The sequence below is a fragment of the Nerophis lumbriciformis genome, linkage group LG37 (genome assembly GCF_033978685.3).
Source record: "Nerophis lumbriciformis linkage group LG37, RoL_Nlum_v2.1, whole genome shotgun sequence".
Classification (NCBI taxonomy): domain Eukaryota; kingdom Metazoa; phylum Chordata; class Actinopteri; order Syngnathiformes; family Syngnathidae; genus Nerophis; species Nerophis lumbriciformis.
Genome location: NC_084584.2, coordinates 19,905,001 through 19,925,000, shown reverse-complemented (window position 1 = coordinate 19,925,000; position 20,000 = coordinate 19,905,001). Strand labels below are relative to the sequence as shown.

The 20,000-nt window shown below is 39.4% G+C and overlaps 1 protein-coding gene across 2 annotated transcripts in view; it reads left to right on the top strand.

Annotated features, from left to right (window-relative positions):
* Positions 1 to 20,000, top strand: part of hcn3 (hyperpolarization activated cyclic nucleotide-gated potassium channel 3) — a 44,039-nt gene that overhangs the window by 8,154 nt on the left and 15,885 nt on the right. The window contains exon 2 of one of the 2 annotated variants that reach the window (XM_061931609.2): positions 10,988 to 11,488. In XM_061931609.2, the coding sequence (XP_061787593.1) occupies positions 11,028 to 11,488 (461 nt within the window). In that variant the 5' untranslated portion in view covers positions 10,988 to 11,027. Of the gene's footprint in view, positions 1 to 10,886; positions 11,489 to 20,000 lie in introns of those variants that run through there. The other variant, XM_061931608.2, reaches the window with a different exon arrangement.

Below are 20,000 nucleotides of genomic sequence, written 5' to 3'. Positions count from 1 at the left end.
GAGATAAAACATGGCGTCTTCTGCGGGAAGTTAGAGAGGCCGCTGAAACAGGAGTTCCAAGGGGTGTTAATTTGGTACTGGGGGCTCGTCCGGGTCCACTAGGGTGACTGGGGTCACCAGTCTAACCATAGCACAAAGTCCAACGGCGGACGTCGGGATTCTAATGTACAATCTATGCTCCCCACAATACCAGAATAAGTCAGCTCGTGCCCAAGGGCCTATCCTTGAGCCATCTATCAGGGTGGTGCACCAGGAGGGGTTAATGTCACCCAATTTGTAGGGGGATGAAGGGGGTCCTGTAAATTGAAAACACGTGTATTTCAGCTTTTGGGCCACAAAGGGAAGAAGTCGGGTGAAATTGTCAACAGGAGGGTACACACTAGCCAACAAATCACAACCTGGCGGTGTGGGTTCAGAAAACAAGGAGATAAGACAGTTTGAGCCATTAGTGTCAGTCAACTTAAAAGGGGCGGGGTAAGTGTGGGGAAAGGGACGTCCAGCGGAACAAGCAACACAGTCACCCAGGTCTTGGCTCTTAGCCATGCTAGTCATCCACCTAAGCCACAGGTTGCCTGCACCTGCTCCTAAGGTCAAAGCTACCAGGTCTTCAATGGTGATGTCATTAGTATACACAGATGTGAGTGTCAATGTAACGTCACCCAGGTGGAGTGGCACTTTAGGCGCTACAGAGGGGGCAGAGGTAGTTAACGCCCTCTCAAGGACATTAATTTTAATAATTCCTTTAGGGTCTGTACCTGTCTGGTCAACCCCCAAAACAACATAAAAGGGACTAGGTATAACACCTGTTCTGGCAGTTGTAAGGGAAAGGGGGTTCTGGGACCGATCAAAGTTCCTCTGAAAGGTCATCCCTCTCAGAATAACTTTGAATTGTGGAGGTATGTTGGCATATAAAGGGTCATGGTAGTGTAAGGGCCCTGTGTAGTGGGTTACCTGCTTCCACGAGGGGCACCACTTACCAGAGTATGTTGTCCGCATCCGACACCAATAGTTCAGGTTTGAGTCGTAACAAAGATAGAGGTTACTAGCACGGTAAGAACTATTTTTTCCCTCACACTTAATCACACTACAAAGGTCAGAAAAGTAAGTCTTGCTGTCCCCCTTGACCCAGTCTATTTCAAGTCCGCCGTACGTTCTAAGACACTTGTCAGTCACTGTCGTCGGGAAGGAAGAATTGAGACACAAGGTCAGTAGAGCAAGCCCAAACACCAGTCCGTCAGGGAATCCTACTGGGTATAACATCCTGCCTTTCATCCATCAAAATCAGAGTAATTCAGGTAACGAGACGGGGATAAACATCAAACTTTTCACTTAATGTAACGACACAAATCCTTATGCTGAAAACGAGCAAGAATAACTAAGAAACATCTAGCATATGGACTGGTCTCAATCAATGGTATACAATATAGAAGTTGATCAGAGTAATGTAGGTAGAAAATCTGGAAGATCTACACGAAGGTAGACGGCAGCTCAACGGAGAGAGGTGTCTCTCAGCGTCGTCTTCTGGGCCCCTTCCGTGGCAGGCTCCTCCGCGGGAGTGCGGAGGTAGAGGTGGTACCAGGTGTCCCCTGTACCAGCTAGTCGAAGGGCGTGGGACGTCCGTACCACGACCTTGAAGGGACCATTCCACCTGGGCTCCGTACACTTGCGTTTGATGACCTTGATCTTGACCCTCTCAGTGGACGGAAGGGAATCTGGAGTGGTGGGCTGTCATCCCCGAATCTGTACAGAAGAACTGGCACACAAATTCTGCATTTTGTTCTTCCAGGGGGGTGTTGATCCTGGGAAGGGGCTGTCCTGTATGCAGTTCATAGGGTGAAAAACTCAAAGGGCGGTAAAACAGTTTTATTCACGGACATTCGAATGATCATTAACGCTAATTGCAACATGTCAATCCAATTCAATTTGGTCTGTGCACAGATTTTAGCCAATTCGTTTTTGATATTCTGGTTCATCCTTTCAACCTTACCTTGGGACTGAAGATGGTACCCCCAAACCGAACCTGTGTTCTAGTCCAAGAGCATTTTCGACCAAGGCTAAGTGAGTAATTTTAAAATGGGTGTTTTGTCTGACCTAATCTTTTTGGGGAAACCATGTCGGGGAATTAGGTCATTCACAAGCCATTTAATTACTGATTTTGCATCCTCTTTTGAGGTTGGGGTTGCCTCCGGCCAACCACTGTGATTGTCAACACAAGTCAGCAAGTATATTTTCCCTTTCACCGAATTGATCATATCAATGAAGTCAAAAACTATAAACGGTTCACCCTCACCTCCTCCATATTCCAAATTGATTTACTAAACTACTATCGATGTGCAAAATGGCTATTTTCAAGTTAAATTTACAAACTTACAACAATTTAGTTATAACTTCTTACCCACAGGAATATTGTTAAAGCTATTTTGTTGTACGGAGTCTGAATCCAAGAGTCTGAATCCACCCTCACCTCCTCCCCCTTCTGTTTCTGAAAAAGAGACTGTGTCAGTAATACTATCACTTTCAGAAACATCTAAGAATAAGGTCAGCTAATAGTCAAGTACAGCAAGAGCAGGGGCGGAGGACATGTCATGTTTGAGGTCAATGAAAGTCATTTCAGTCTCTGTGGACCACTGGAGGGTGGTATTAGGGTAGGGGACCCCTTAGCGAAATCAGAAATAACTCAAACTCAACTAAACCCTAAATTTTATGTAACTTATTCAATATGGTGAAAGCTTCAAAATATGCCTATATTTATATCGCAACAAATACTAGAAAAATACTAACCTTATGGCGGATGCCTTCGCAATAGTAATTTGAAATTTTACCACGCCTGGTGGCCACAATAACAAATTAAGTCAAGCTCATGTTGTAGAAAGTCGAATGTTGCGGACACGTTTGTTACTGAATACTTTCTATCATGCTTCTGTCATGGCGACTGTGTGTATGTAATAAGCAACTATAATTTTTTGATATGCTTAAATGTAATGTGTCGTTTTAGCTCAGCTGTTGTGTAGCTGCTAGCTCCTCGTAGCCTACAGCCGGGGTGTCCAAAGTGCAGCCCATAGCTATGTGTTTAACAGAAAACTTAAACAAGAGGAAAATGTGGTTTTGGGTGTCGGTGCAATGAGTGGCAGCTACGCCGTGTTTTATCATTGGACCTAAGTCTTTGGTTTTGTAGGCGGGGCAAAGAGCAAGGGAACAATGTGGGACAGCAATTGTGTCCATCTTATACTATGCTAGTTGTAGCAAAGATATGTCAACATGAGCAGCCACACCTTGAGTTCCAACATATATAAATATAAAGGAGTCAAAGGCCTCCCTGCATGAACATGAGGCGAGTCGGGTGGCGGTACACACGGAAGCATCTCAGTCAGCCAGGGTTTTCACTGATAGAGCAGTTGGAGATGTCAGCCATTTCTGGTGTTTCAGGCTGTGGTATGAGCTCATGGAGGAGCTTTGGTAGTGGTGTCGCAGCTTGGTGGTTGAGCCGTCAGGTAACACCAGGAAGGTTCCTTCTGTGCGATATTGAATGTCAGGGTACAGTCTGTAAAGGAGGTCATTACCAATTAGGCAAGGTGTGTGCAGGTCAACCACGAAGGGGTGCTTCAGTGTGTGTCCAGCAATCTAAACCGGAAGAGGTTTGGTGACCGGTAACATTCTTGTGACCTCAGCGAAGCCTTCGACCTTCAAAAAGGAAGCACAGAGTTTCTTTGGTACCTCTGCATTCAGAAATGAGTGGGTGGCACCAGTGTCAATCACAAACTGATAACATTGTCCGTTGACACTTATGTCCAGCAGGGGGCCTGTCTGTATTTCCTGCTGGGGCTTCTGCCTTGGGCGTCCTTTGCCATGCCTGTATGATATTTTGGCTGCAATTGGGAGCCTGTCTCGTTCAGAGGAGTTAGGACATTCACGTTGCCAGTGACCCGGCTGGTCACAGATGAAACAGTTTTCACCCTGTCTTGGCCTTAAAGCACCGTGTCCACCACCCGAGTCCAACCGTCTGGTCGCACATCTGTTGAGGATTCATTCCTCCACCTGCTGGGACTCAAAAGCAAGGTCACCCACTGCTGAATATACGCTAGCTGATCTTTGACCTTTTGGTTCTTTTAACTTTTCATCTTCAGCGATCTGTAATTTAAGTAGTTGTTTCCTTGTTACTCTACCACCATCCTGCTCTGTCCAATTTTGCATGTGATGAATAAGATGTCCCTGCCATGTGTTGTTTTTGGCACCGTGTATATCAGGGTTATCATCCATCCTGAGTCTCACCACAGTTGGCATTGCGTCAAGTACTGCTCGTCTAAAAAACTGTCGGTGTTCCCCTTCTTTACTGGGATGCACACCTGTAGCACGTGACCACTGCTCTTTAGCTTGGTCTATAAATACATAAGGTGACTCACCATCTTTCCACCGATATGTAGGAGTGGTATTTTGACACGGAAGAGGAAACAGACTGCGCATAGCAGTAGCTATGCCTCTTATGTACGGTGTTACCGGTGAAGTCGAAGATTCAGCCAATAATCCTGCTTGTTGTTCCATATTTTGGCCATCTTGTGTGGAAACACAACGATACAAAATGCCTCTAAAGTCTGCTACGGAGAGAGTGTATCCCGATGTTAGTTTGTCTAACATGTTAAGCCAAAGACTCCCTCCTTCAGACACAGGTGGGAGTTTGTCAACAATGGATTGCATGTCTGCAACAGCAAAAGTCTTATATTTTGAAATTGGCCACTAATTTCAGGAAAAAGTGGATATGCATGTCCTTCTACCTTTTTGGAGCGTGTGTTGTATGCATGTGGGTCATGTGGTTGTTTGTCAATGTAGCCTTCCAGCGAGCCTTTAGCGGTTACAGGAGACCACAAAGTCTGCCTCTGTTGTGTATTATTCAAGAATGTCTGTTGTGCACGTCAGAGGTTGTTATCTACTGGGGGAAAATGGTCAGACGTGCAAAGGAAGGGGTTAAGAATTTGAGCCGATGGCTTAGAGAGGGCGTGTGAGTACCTCCCTCTCTTGGCACTTGAGTAGGGGGCGTTGGCTTAGTCAAAGTCTGGGCGGGTCGTTTGAATAGTCTCGCGCATGCGCGAGTCATGTCCTTATCTAATTCGCCTTGTTCCCCCCCTACGTCTCTCCCCGCGGACTACACCGTCACCAATAGCAACACACACACACACAAGCACGCGCACACACACACACACAAGCACGCTTATGCTCTCAGTAGACACACACAAGCACACGTACACACACACACACACACACACACACACACACACACACTCTCCCACGCAACCAGCAACACACACACACACAAGGAAAAAGCTGCACGAAAGCTCTTTCTCTGCGTTTCACTTTACCATAAAACTTCCAGTTACTTTTCTTTATTTACCAAACGTTTGAGTTCACGACTTTACGAGTGTTGTAAACTCCCTCTTAACCCTTATTTTTCAAAGAGAGTGTTGTAAACTTCCTCTTAAGCCTTTCATGAAACGTTCTCCTTTTTGTCTCTTCCCGCTGATTCCATTGTCACCAAAAGCACATTCAATTGATCATTAAACGGTAGCCATTCATCACATTTCCCCCATCCGCCATCACATTCCTGTCTGTCACACTCCGTAGCCATTGTGTCTTTTATCTCAGAATTTATCGTCCCAGACGAAGGGCCTCGAACCCCTTACTTCAGAATTTTTCGTCCCAGACGAAAGGCCTCGAACCTGTTACTCGTTTAGGCGACGACCAATGACCCAGGGTGAGCTACACCCAACTATTAGTTTATTCGTCAATGAAACTGCCCGTCACGGTAGTCGAGACACAATGACGCGAGTTGACCACTTATTTACAGCTTTTTATGTAATGGCGGACAAGGGAAAAATGCAATCAATCCATCAAAATGTCCACTCTGTGTCTGGGGTACAAACAGTGTTTGACTTACATACTTCAAGACAGACTCCTAAAGCAGATTTTAGAAAAAGGCTCTGCTTACATTGTTTTATGTTTGGCCACTCGTGAGTCTGTCCAGAAGAGTGTAAGAGGTGTCAAATTCTCAGCGTGTCGCCCCGGCCAATGCACCAAATTGTTGCGTTTTGGACCAGTTGTTCCTCCCAGGGAATTCAAGTCACAAGTCGCTCCCAAGCTCTTTACGACACTTAAAGCTGAGTTTAAAAACCACCAGAGACAGAATAGGTATTTTGTAATATATTGGCAAAGCTTTGCAGATATATTTTCACAGAAACAGCATAGAACATTCGGATCGCCCCGCTAAAATGGTCTGTCTTCCCAACCCCAAAACCCCCTCCTTTCTTCCCTCTCCCTAGCCACAATACATGCACAACGTCTCCCTAGTCATAATACATTCCAAAGAACTCAAGGTTAACACACACAGTTTACTTGCTGGAAAAAAGAAAGAAAATGAAATGGAAAACACGAGCTGTTTTCAAATATGACTATGAAAGAAAATAAGTAACACTAAAATTCGGATATATGTAAATATCTGCCTCCGACAATATATATATATATATATATATATATATATATATATATATATATATATATATATATATATATATATATATATATATTCACATACACCCAGTACAGGCCAAAAGTTCGGACATACCTTCTCATTTCAATGCATTGTCTTTATTTTCACGACTATTTACATTGTAGATTGTCACTGAAATGTGATCATAGTGCGTCTCTCACTGTAATTGTGACTGGAGAGAGCATCTCAAGTGTGTCCTGTAAGCGTGTCTACTAGTTACTGGTGTACTTGATACCTGACCCATGTGATCCATGCCATACGAGTCTGGGTCAGATTTTGGCTGACCTGGTCCCCTCGCCGGTAGAGGAGCTTCGCATGAGAAAGTACAGGGGTGTCTGCGTGTGTGTGCGTGCGTCAGACATTGAATATATGTGGCCCAAATCCTCGAACACACACACGTGAAAACGTGAAAAAAATTTTTTACAAAACATGGCCAGTATTTTAACATGACTGCAAATAAAGTATTGCTGTATAGACTATACTGCTATTAATACTGCTAATAAATTATATTATAATATATATGATGTGTTATAATTTATCATGTATTTTTTATAATATATGCATTTTATTTGTTTTTATAATGTAGTATTAATAATAATAACAATATTTTAACATGTGAAAACACCAAATTTCCTGCATGTTTTCGGAGTTCATGCAGTATTGATGATAATACATAATCCATCCATCCATTTTCTACCGCTTGTCCCTTTTGGGGTCGCGGGGGGTCGCTGGAGCCTATCTCAGCTGTACACGGGCAGAAGGCGGACTCCCTGGACAAGTCGCTACCTCATCGCAGGGCCAACACAGATAGACAGACAACATTCACACTCACATTCACACACTAGGGCCAATTTAGTGCATACTTGCCAAACCTCCCGGATTTTCCGGGAGACTCCCGAAATTCTGCGCCTCTCCCGAAAACCTCCTGGGACAAATTTTCTCCCGAAAATCTCCCGAAATTCAGGCGGAGCTGGAGGCCACGCCCCCTCCAGCTCCATGCGGACCTGAGTTCGCTTTCCCACAATATAAAGAACGTCTACAGTAAAGCAGTCCGTCTGCCGTAAACAGCAATGTTGTGACACTCTTAAACAGGACAATACTGCCATCTAGTGCATTTGATGAAAGCACTTTTGTGCGTGCCACACAGCAATGCATAATCAGAGGGTGTTCAGCATGGTTAGAAAGATAGTGACAGAGAATAGAACAAGGATGGACAATTCAACCATTAACTCAACAATGAGTAGATGAGTTTTATGTGTGTGTATATGTGTAAATAATGAACACTGAAATTCAAGTATTTCTTTTATTTATATATATATATATATATATATATATATATATATATATATATATATATATATATATATATATATATATATATATATTTATATAGCTAGAATTCACTGAAAGTCAATTATTTCTTATATATATATATATATATATATATATATATATATATATATATATATATATATATATATATATATATATATATATATATATATATATATATATGAAATACTTGACTTGGTGAATTCTAGCTGTAAATATACTCCTCCCCTCTTAACCACGCCCCCGCCCCAACCACGCCCCCCGCACCCACCCCCCACCTCCCGAAATTGGAGGTCTCAAGGTTGGCTAGTATGATTTAGTGTTGCCAATCAACCTATCCCCAGGTGCATGTCTTTGAAGGTGGGAGGAAGCCGGAGTACCCGGAGGGAACCCACGCAGTCACGGGGAGAACATGCAAACTCCACACAGAAAGATCCCGAGCCCGGGATTGAACCCACGACTGCTCAGGACCTTCGTATTGTGAGGCAGATGCACTAACCCCTCTGGCACCCTGCTGCCCATAATACATAATAAAACTAAATAATAATAAAAGACGTAGTATTAATAGTATATGCATTATTATTAATAATGATAACTGTGTTGTTGTTAATAATAATACTAATAATATATTTTAACCTCTACAAATGCAGCATTTTTGGGAATTATATACAGTCATGGTCAAAAGTTTACATACACTAGTAAAGAACATTTCTTGAGTTTCCAATAATTTCTACAACTCTTATTTTTTTGTGATAGAGTGATTGGAGCACATACTAGTTTGTCACAAAAAACATTCATGAATTTTGGTTCTTTTATGAATTTATTATGGATCTACTGAAAATGTGACCAAATCTGCTGGGTCAAAAGTATACATACAGCAATGTTAATATTTGGTTACATGTCCCTTGGCAAGTTTCACTACAATAAGGCGCTTTTGGTAGCCATTCGCAAGCTTCTGGCAAGCTTCTGGTTGAGTTTTTGACCACTCCTCTTGACAAAATTGGTGCAGTTCAGCTAAATGTGTTGGTTTTCTGACTTGTTTCTTCAGCATTGTCCACATGTTTAAGTCCTGGACTTTGGGAAGGCCATTCTAAAATCTTATTGTAGCCTGATTTAGCCATTCCTTGACCACTTTTGACGTGTGTTTGGGGTCATTGTCCTGTTGGAACACCCAACTGCGCCCAAGACCCAACCTCCGGGCTGATGATTGTAGGTTGTCCTGAAGAATTTGGAGGTAATCCTCCTTTTTCATTGTCCTATTTACTCTCTGTAAAGCACCAGTCCCATTGGCACCAAAACAGGCCCAGAGAATAATAATACCACCACCATGCTTGACGGTAGGCTGGTGTTCCTGGGATTAAAGGCCTCACCTTTTCTCCTCCAAACATATTGCTGGGTATTGTGGCCAAACCGCTCAATTTTTATTTCATCTGACATCACAAAGATAAGACCTTCTGGAGAAAGGTTCTGTGGTCACGAGTGGTCACTTTTGCTCACGAGTTAATTTAGAAAATATTAATACATAATAAAACAATACAAATAATGAATGCATACTAGCAATAGTATATTTTTTATTGTTATATTTTTTATTGTTAATAATAGTAACTGTGTTGTTAATAATGATAATACATTTTAACACAGCCTTTTTGAGAATTGCTTCCATGTTTTTGCTCACAAATAATACAAATTAAATTAAATAAATAATTAAAAATAAATCCATCTTATTAGTGGCAGTATATATATATATATATATATATATATATATATATATATATATATATATATATATATATATATATATATATATATATATATATTGTTACTGATATTATCAACAGTCGGCCTATTAATTAATTATAATAACATTTTGTGCAAATGCAATATTTTTTAGCAGTAATAGTAATTAATATTGATAATAATAATATCATACAGATATAAAAATAATAAAATACATATTAGCAATATAGCATAATAGTAACTGCATTGGTAATAATACATTTGAACCTCTACACAAAAAGCATTTTTGGGAATTGCATGTTTTTGCTAACAAATATTACAAGAAATAATACATAATATATTTAAGTCAATATTTGCAATAGCAATACTTTTATTAGTATTGTTAATAATAATATTTTAATATCTAAATAGCAGCATTTTGGGAGATTGCCTGCATGTTGCTGCCTGCTAGTAATGATAATAAATGATGCATAATAAAACATTTAATGAATCCATATTAACATTATTAGAAACAGTACTGTGAATGATAATAATCATGGTATTTTACTGTCTACAAACGCAGCATTTAGGGGATTGCTTTTGCCCACATGTAATGATAATAAATAAAACAACAAAAATATGAATAAACCTATATTAGCAATATAAATACTTTTTTAGATGTATTTGTATTAATATTTGCAAAGGTATTGTTAATTATCATACTAGTTTACTCTACACAAAGCAGCATTTTGAGGGATTGCCTTCATGTTGCTCCTTGCTAGGAATAATAATTCAAATAGATAAAAAATAAAAAAGTTTTACACTATATGTTAGAACAAATGTATCCGTCTATCTGTGTAACAATGATTTTTTTTAACGTTTTAGGACTTTGACCGGACAAATAAACAGTACATAAATGAATGGAAGTTTGTAATTAGAATTTGAATAATTATAATATCTGCAATTGTATTTTATTTTGCAGAAGTATGATGGTTATATTTGTCCAGCTATCAAAATAGGTGTAAGGTCAGAGAGTTGAGCGTCTGCTCGGCCTTCCTTTTAATCAAGTGTGCAGTCATTAGAAATGCATTCATTCTAAGCCCTGCTGTCTACTGAATGACAATGTCAATGTCTTGGCAACTTGACCTGCAGCCATCAGCGCCATGGGCCCATGTTAAAGGAGGGAGGGGGGGACGGAGGGACGGAGGGAGGGTCCTTCCACTACGGGGAAGGGGGAGGAGGGAGTGAGTGGACGCGTTTATTGCAGCAAGCCGATTATTGAAGGCTACTTGATGAGCCTCAATGGCAGTTGGTCCACTCATGTTGAAGCAGGAGGAGGATGAAACTGCGCACCCTTTTTTTCTTTTCATTTTGATGACTTGTGTTGACGTTCTACTCTTTCAGTGACTTAAGAATGAAAGTTTGAAGTTGCACCTGAAAGAAAATGACTAGCCCCTGCAGGAGCCTATGTGACCCGAAAGGCATCAACGACAGTCCCGGTCACAAACCCGAGCCTCCTCGCTACCGCAGCTGGGGAAGCCTCCGCTTCTCCCGCTGGAGAAGCGGCTCCCAGAAGGCCAGCTGTCCCGGGACGCCCTCCCCGAAGACGGACAAGAGGAGCGACGTGAGCAGGACGCTCTTCTCGCTGGTCAAGACGCACAACGACGACTACACGGCAGACCCCAGCGGCCTGCTGGACGTCAACGGTGAAGACGACGATGGTTGTGATGACGATGTGGTCCTGGACCAGTCCACCTACTTCCAGAAACAGTTTGGCTCCATGCTGCAGCCCGGCGTCAACAAGTTCTCGCTTCGAATCTTTGGAAGCCAAAAGGGCGTTGCTGCAGAACAGGCCAGGGTCAAATCCTTTGGAGTATGGATCATTCACCCTTACAGTGACTTCAGGTAAGTCCACACTGCTCTTTTTAAAACACTAGTCAAACATCCTCTACATGACATGGGAGATCTATGCTGGTTTTGGAGAATACCAGAAAAACTAGTCAAAGACAGAAGTTTTTTTACCAACCTGTTGCAAAAATGCTTACAAGTGGTCACATATGACAGGCGCAGCCTGCTGTTTTTAAAGATTCACTGCAAAACAGTAGTCAAATATTTTACGTGTGACTGCTCCTGCTGATTTGAGGAGTAAACTGCATAAACGGATGGCATGGCTCGGATGGTAGAGCAGCTGTGCCAGTAACTTGAGGGTTGCAGGTTCGATCCCACAAGTCAAAAATACTATATATGACAGGTGTGCTGTGCAGTTTTTAGGAATTTATCGACAAAACATTGATAAAAAAAATCCCTAGTGTGTGAATGTGAGTGTGAATGTTGTCTGTCTATCAGTGTTGGCCCTGCGATGAGCTGGCGACTTGTCCAGGGTGTACCCCGCCTTCCGCCCGATTGTAGCTGAGATAGGCTCCAGCGCCCCCCGCGACCCCGAAGGGAATAAGCGGTAGAAAATGGATGGATGGATGACATATCCAATGTTTTATGTATTTACTGCCAAACAACAGTCAAATATTATCCATCCATCCATCCATTTCTACACCTTATTCCCTTCGGGGTCGCGGGGCGCGCTGGAGCCTATCTCAGCTATTATATATGTGATAAAACTGGAATCTACTGCAAAAACTTTAGTCAAAAATTACATATATTACAGGTGCAATGCGCTGTTTTTAAGAATTGATTTTAAAAAAGCAGTGGTCAAACATCCTTATATGACAGTAGTAATCTGTTGCTGGCAGGAAATTACTAGTCAAATATTCTATATATGACAGGACTGCTCCTGCTGTTTTTAAAGTCCACTGTAAAAGCGTCAGTCAAAAATTATATTTATTACAGGTGCTCTGTACTCTTTTTAGGAATCTACTGCAAAAACAAGTCAAAAATACTATATACGGCAGGTGTACTGTGCTGTTTTTAGGAATCTATTGACAAAAACAGTGGTCAAAGATCCCCATATGACAGTAGTAATCTGCTGTTTTCAGGAATTACTGTCAAAAATGTTATATATATAACAGGTGTGCTGCACTGTTTTTAGGAATTTATTGACAAAACATTGGTCAAAGATCCTTATATGACAGTAGTAATCTGCTGTATTTAGGAATTTACTGTCAAAAAGAGTCAAAAGATGCTATATATGACAGGACTGTGGTCAAAAATCCTTATGTGACAGTAGCAATCTGCTGTTCTTAGGAATAACTGCCAAATAATAGTCAAATATTCTATATATGATAGGACTGCTCCTGCTGTTTTTAGGAATATACCGCAAAAACTTTAGTCCAAGATTCCTTATATTACAGGTACACTGTGCTGTTTTAGGAATATACTGCAAAACAAAAGTCAAAGATGGTATACTTTATATGACATTTGCGCTGTGCTGTTTTTAGGAATTTATTGACAAAACAGTGGTCAAAGATCCTTATACGAGAGTAGTAATCTGCAGCCAATTGCCATATATTCTATGCACTGCTCCTGCTGTTTTTAGGAATCACCTGCATAAACTTAAATAAAAAAATTCTATAAAATATTCTATGCTATGCTGTTTTTAGTAATCTGTTGACAAAACGGTGGTAAAATATTTTGGTGCGCTGTGCTATTAGGAATCTACGACATAACAGTCAGAGTCTATATATGACAGGACTGCTTCTGCTATTTTTAGGAATCTACTGCAAAAACACTAGTCAAAGATTCTATAAATGACAGATGTGCTGTGGTGTTTTTATCAATCTACTACAAAACAATAGTCAAAGATACTGTATACAACAGTTGTACTCTTTTGTTTTTAGAAATGTACTGCAAGAACACAAGTCAAAGATAGTACATGATAGGAGCCCTGTTCTTTTGTTAGGAATCTACTTCAAAAACATTAAAGAGTCTCACATGACAGTAGTAACCTGCTGTTTTTAGGAATTAACTGCAAAAAAAAGAGTCAAAGATTTTGTAAACGACAGCAGCGCTCTGCTCTTTCTCGGAACCTACTGCAAAAACTCTGGTCAAAGATTCTATATACAACCCCTGGCAAAAAAAATCATTTTTAGATGAAAAAAATATGTTATCACTCATTTCTGAGGAGGAAATTATGGAATCAGCCTGTAAATTTTAATTTCTAAAGCGAACACCTGCATCAGATTAAATCTGTTCATTAGTCTGTCGTTAAAAATTAGTGTTCACACATTGGAGAACTGCTGCACGGGGTGGCTTGATATGAATCATGGCTCCAACAACAGATATGTCAATTGAAACATGGAGTGGATTATCAAATACAAGTACAAACAACATGGGAAGAGTGTAAAAGGCAAGCATACTGGTAGACCAAGAAAAACATCAAAAGACAAGAGAAAAAAATTCAAGGTCTTGAAAACAGAAATTGCACAGCAAATCAAAGGAAGAAGAAATGGGAGGAAATTGGAGTCACCATCTGTGACCACACTGTAAGAAACAGCCTAAGGGAATTTTTTTAATTTAGATTTTATTGCAAAAAATCTAAATGAAAGCCGTCATAAACAACTGAACAGAAAAAACAAGCTTATAAAGGGCTAAGGAAAAGCACTCGTGGACTATGAATGACTGGAAGGAAAGTCACTTTCAGTGATGAATCGCACACCTGCATTGGGCAAGGTGATGATGCTGGAACTTTTGTTTGGTGCAGTTCCAATGAGATTTATGAAGATTGCCTGAAGAAAACATGCAAATATCTGCAGTCATTGATGATATGGGGCTGCATGTCATGTAATGGCACTGGAGAGATGGCTGTCAATATTCCATCAATATAAAGGATGTTTGGGGATGATATCAGTTTTCAAGATTATAATGCAGATGCTATTGAGCAAAAACTGTAAAAAAAAAAAAAACTTGCCATAAAGAAAGATACAAAAGGTCAAGGTCATGGATCTCAAACCAATTGAAAATATGTGAACAAAATGGTCCATGAAAAATATTCCAACTTGCAAAGCTGCTCTGACAACAGCAATCAGAGAAAGTTGGAGCACGATTGATGAAGAGTAATGTCTGTCATGTCACGCTCTCCCATGGCTTGGGTAGTTGTGACCCCAAGATGCAGGAGACAGTAGAGTGATGTGCAGGTAAGATAAGTGTTTTAATTCCAACACCAGGCAGTAACAAAGGCAATCTTCCAGCTCTGACTGTTGGACAGGCTGCCTTATAAGGAAGCCTGATTGGCAACCATGAACAGGTGTGCTCAGGTTACCAATCAGCGCTCAGGTCACAGTGGCATAGCCAGACAGGAAGTGTACAAAAATAAAAGCGCTGGACAGGAAACAAATACAGAAAACAAGGAAACACAAGAACATGTCAGATTTGACATGTCACTTGTTAAGTCCATGCCTCAGAGACTGCAAGTCTAGTACTAGTGGTGTGTTGGAGTGTTTTTATCTTTATTTTCATAATTCCATAATTCGTTCTTCAGGATTGAGTGATGAGGTGGCGACTTGTCCAGGGTGTATCCCGCCTTCTGCCCGATTGTAGTTGAGATAGGCTCCAGCGCCCCCCGCGACCCCGAAGGGAATAAGCCGTAGAAAATGGATGGATGGATGGAGGATTGAGTGATTCCATATATTTTTCTCTGTCCTTCCCCCCGAATGCAGCTGAGATAGGCTCCAGCACCCCCTGCGACCCCAAAAGGGACAAGCGGTAGTAAATGGATGGATGGATGATCTAAAAATGAAACTGATACTGACTACCCAATTTTTTTTCTTGATTTCTTTCAGTGTTTCTTAAAGCCATAAAGTTGCCATTTGAAATGACTTTAATTTTGGGTCAAGTCTGTATCAGATTTTTTCTACAAAATTCAACAACTTAATGAACATCCTCCAAGTCTGGTGATTCCATCATTTCTCTCTGACAGTAGCGCTGTGCTGTTTTTAGGAATCTACCTCAAATGTACTTAAATGACAGTAGTAATCTGCTGAATGTACTGTCAAACAATAGTCAAAGATTGTATATATGACAGGACTTCTCCTGCTGTTTGTAGGAATCTACTGCAAAAACACTAGTGAAATATCTAATAAATGGCAGGTGAGCTGTGCTGTTTTTATAAATCTACTACAAAACAATAGTCAAAGATACTATATACGACAGGTGTACTCTTTTGTTTTTTTTAAATGTACAGCAAACGTACACAAGTCAAATTATACTACATTATAGGAGCCCTGTGCCGTTATTAGGAATCTACTGCGAAAACTTTAGTCAAATATTCTATATATGACAGGTGCGCTGTGCTGTTTTTAGGAATCTACTGCAAAACAGTAGACAACATTTTTTTACTGTATGCAACAGGATTGCTCCTGCTGTTTTTAGGAATCTATTACAAAAACATAAATCGAATATCTCATATATGACCGGTCCGCTGTGCTGTTTTTAGGAATCTACTGCAAATATACTAATCAAATATACTATATATATGACAGTTACATGACGGGTATTATGTACTGTTTTTAGCAATTTTCTGCAAATACACTAGTCAAAGATACAGTACTATATATTACAGGAGGGCTGTGCTGGGTTTTTTTGGAGTCTTCTGCTCAAACAGTAATCAAAAATAATATATATGACAGGTGTGCTGTGCTGTTTTTAGGAATCTACTGCAAAAACGATTGTCAAAGATACAGTATTATATATGACAGGTGTACTGTGCTGTTTTTAATAATATACTGCAAAAACACTAGTTAAAGTACTATACATGACAGGAGAGCTGTGTTGTTTTAGGAATCTACTGCAAAAACATATGTCAAAGATACTATATGGCAGGATGGATGTGCTATTTTTATGAATCTACTGCTAAAACACTAGTCAAAGATACTATATATGACAGGAGGGCTGTGCTGTTTTTAGGAATCTACGACAAAAACACTAGTTAAAGTACTATATATGACAGTAGGGCTGTGTTGTTTTAAGAATCTACTCCAAAAACATATATCAAATATACTATATGGCAGGAGGGATGTGCTGTTTTTTGGAATCTACTGCTAAAACACTAGTCAAAGATACTATACAGTATATGACAGGTGTGCTGTGTTGTTTTTAGGAATCTACTGCAAAAACACTAGTCAAAGATACTTTATATGACAGGTGTGCTGTGCCATTTTAACAAATCTACTGCAAAAACACTAGTCAAGGAATCAATAAATCACAGTAGTGCTCTGCTGTTTCTTTAGGAATCTCCTGCAGTAGTCAATATTATGTATATCTGACAGGGCTGCTCTGCAGTTTTTTAAAAAGCTTCTGAGAAAACACATTTTAAAAATCCACCATTTGATAGTAGTGCTTTTCTGTTTTTAGGAGCCGACCACACAAACCGTGGTCAAGGATCATCTAAACCAGGGGTCCCTAACCTTTTTTGCACTACGGACCGGTTTAATGTAGGCATTATTTTCACGGACCGGCTTTCCACCAGATAAATACGGCAAAAATAAGTGCATGAAAAATACAACTCATTGTAACGCTGAATTAGTGGGAGCCCTGGGCTTGTTTCTTTGCAATGACATCTCCAGCAGGTTACCATCAACCTGCTAGGGATTGCAGATGGAAATCTGTCACATTTATATTTTATATGTTCATTAATGTGCATTGTATCATGTCACAAAGTTTTAACAAATGGCAACTTCCTATGAGGAGTTTTATTGTACATCTATAAACAAGCTTATTGGTGTGTCTAGTGGGACAGGCGAAAGTTAAGTCGGAGAAAGTGCAGTCGTTTATAAATTATTTAATGTTTCTGTGCGGCCCAGTAGCAAATGTGTCACGGACCGGTACTGATCTATACGACAGGAGAGCTCTGCTATTTTTAGGAGTCTACCATAAAACTGTAGTCAAAGTTTTTCTGCATGACAGGAGCAGTCTGCTGTTTTTAGGAATCCACTGCAAAACCACTATTTAAAGACCCACCGTAGGATAGTAGTCTTCTACTGTTTTTAGGAATCTACTGAAATACCATCAGTCAAAGATCCTCTTTATGCAGGACAGTGCTGCTGTTTTTTGGAATTTAAAGCAAAATCACTTAAAGTTCAAATATACTGTATGTAAAGAGTGTTCTGTTGTTTTTAGGAACTGGTTAGAACATGTTGATTTTTAACTGAACTGTGATGTCATCTAAGGTTCGGTTGATCAGTGTTGCCATAGACTCCAGGTATTGTCAAAAGGGTGTAGCAGTGCTGATGGATGTAGCGCACGTCTTCCTTGTCTTGGCCGCTAAGGCGATGAAAGGATTTGATGAGTGATACAGTATATAGGGCAAGATCATCTGGATTAATGATGCCTCCACGGGTGTGTTTGATAGACAATTGTTTCTGCCTTGCAATCTGTCTGGCAGCTTCCTAAAAATAGTTAAATAATGCTACAAACAGCATTGAGGCCATGCAGACAGAAGGGCAGATGAAGCTAAAATGATAAGAATCGTGATCATTCCAGTGTTACGCAATAATAAGCGTCAGGCAGACAGCTGTGGCAGGGATTAGTGGCGGCCTTAAACCTTATGCTCCAAACTTGCCTTTAAAATGACTTCTCCTGTCTGTGAGGCTGAAGGTCACATGGAATTGTTCTCTTTTGGACACGTTGGCTGCAACAGAGACAGACGCAGGAGAATGAACAAGGTATTAGAAGAAGGCCCAAATGGCATCAACTCCACATAAGGAGCACCACGGTTTAGACGACAATCCTTTTGTGTACTTACATCTTCCTCTGCTCTGTTTTTGTTGTCTTTAGCAACATACTTCACACTTACTCAGTGTTCCAATACAAGAGCTATATGCTATCTCATGTAAAGTATGTCAATAAGGTTAATTTACCTTTCTGGCAGTGCCAAACTAAACTATATTATATATGTAGGCTGAATTTATTTTTGCTTTTTTTTTTTTTTTTAATTACTTTACACTAAGGCCATGCATATTTTCTTATCAATAATCATTTTATTAGTCTATTATGTGAGAATTGTCATTACACAATATTCTATTATGTTTATTTACAGTCAGCATATTTTTGTTATTATTTTTGTATATTTTTTTAAGAATTATTTTTCATGTATTTTAAAAAATATTTTTCAAGGCTAATTTCTATATCATTGTATAATTATTTGTTTTCATATGAGCTTTGTCGGGTTTTAGTAAAGATTGAATTATTATATTTGTATTTAATATTATGTTAATGTGTTATTATTTATTGTATTTTCTTTATTAGATATAGTTCTTGAATATATTTGTAGAGAAAGCATTTTTCTTATTTATTGGTAAAGGCAGTTTTTTTAATTTTATTAGTGTATTTTCTTTGTTAGCATTATTCACGCAGCTGAGGAGGCTCCAACCGCCTCCGCGACCCAGAGAGGGACAAGCGGTAGAAAATGGATGGATGGATGGATGGCATTATTCACTATTATTAGCATTTTTTTTTAAAGAAGTGATTAAGGCTCTAATTATTATTAACAATTTTTTAATGTGATTTCGTGTCATTATTATAATATTAATATTTTTATTTTATAATGTTTTTTTATATTCTTAGTGTGTGTATTTTTGTAAGCAATTTTTAATAGAAAATTATTATGGCTTTAATTATTTATTGTATTAAATGGGATTTAGTGTTATCATAAGAGTTTTATTTGCTTATTTATATATTTAACCAGTCTTAATAAATTTAAGTGATATTATGTATTATGTATTTTTGTTTATTTGTTTTTTTAGTAGCTTTTTAGCATTATGATGACAAGATTTTTGTAAAAGAAAAAAAAAAAAAAAAAAAATATATATATATATATATATATATATATATATATATATATATATATATATATAAATGCAATTTTTTTAAACAGAATTTGATTATTTATTTTAACGTTACATGGTCGTAATATGCAATTGCAACAATTTCCAACGCTTTCCCATCCCAATTATTGCTAAAACTGTATTTATGTGGGGTAAATATTGTATTACATGTGTGATGAAATTCAATGCAAAGCTCCATTAGTGTTTAATCTTGTAGCACTACTCGTCTTTTCAAACACTCCTGTATAGCTCTGTCCATTCCGGAGCCTTGGGTGTGGTATTAATGGCGGGAAACCGCTTAATCTGGGGCAACACGATAAGTACTCATGTTAACCACATTGTAAACATGGACAGATTGACTTATCACTTCCTGTTTTCTCACTTGTCTGACGCTGTCAGGACAACCAGAAGCAGCGGTTAAGCCAAACATGGTGTGATTGACACTTAGTGTAAAGAAGCTGTGAAGAAGGCAGGAGAGCCAAAGGTGGAGTTGATGCTACATTTTTAATGTGACGAAGAAGAAGACGTGTGAATGGAAATAGGTCACACACACGCTCTGCTGATTTGACCTTACAGTACAGTTGCCACTTCAATTGCACTCGTGAAACTTTAGCGTTCCTTTGGTTATGTAACAATGTTTGGAT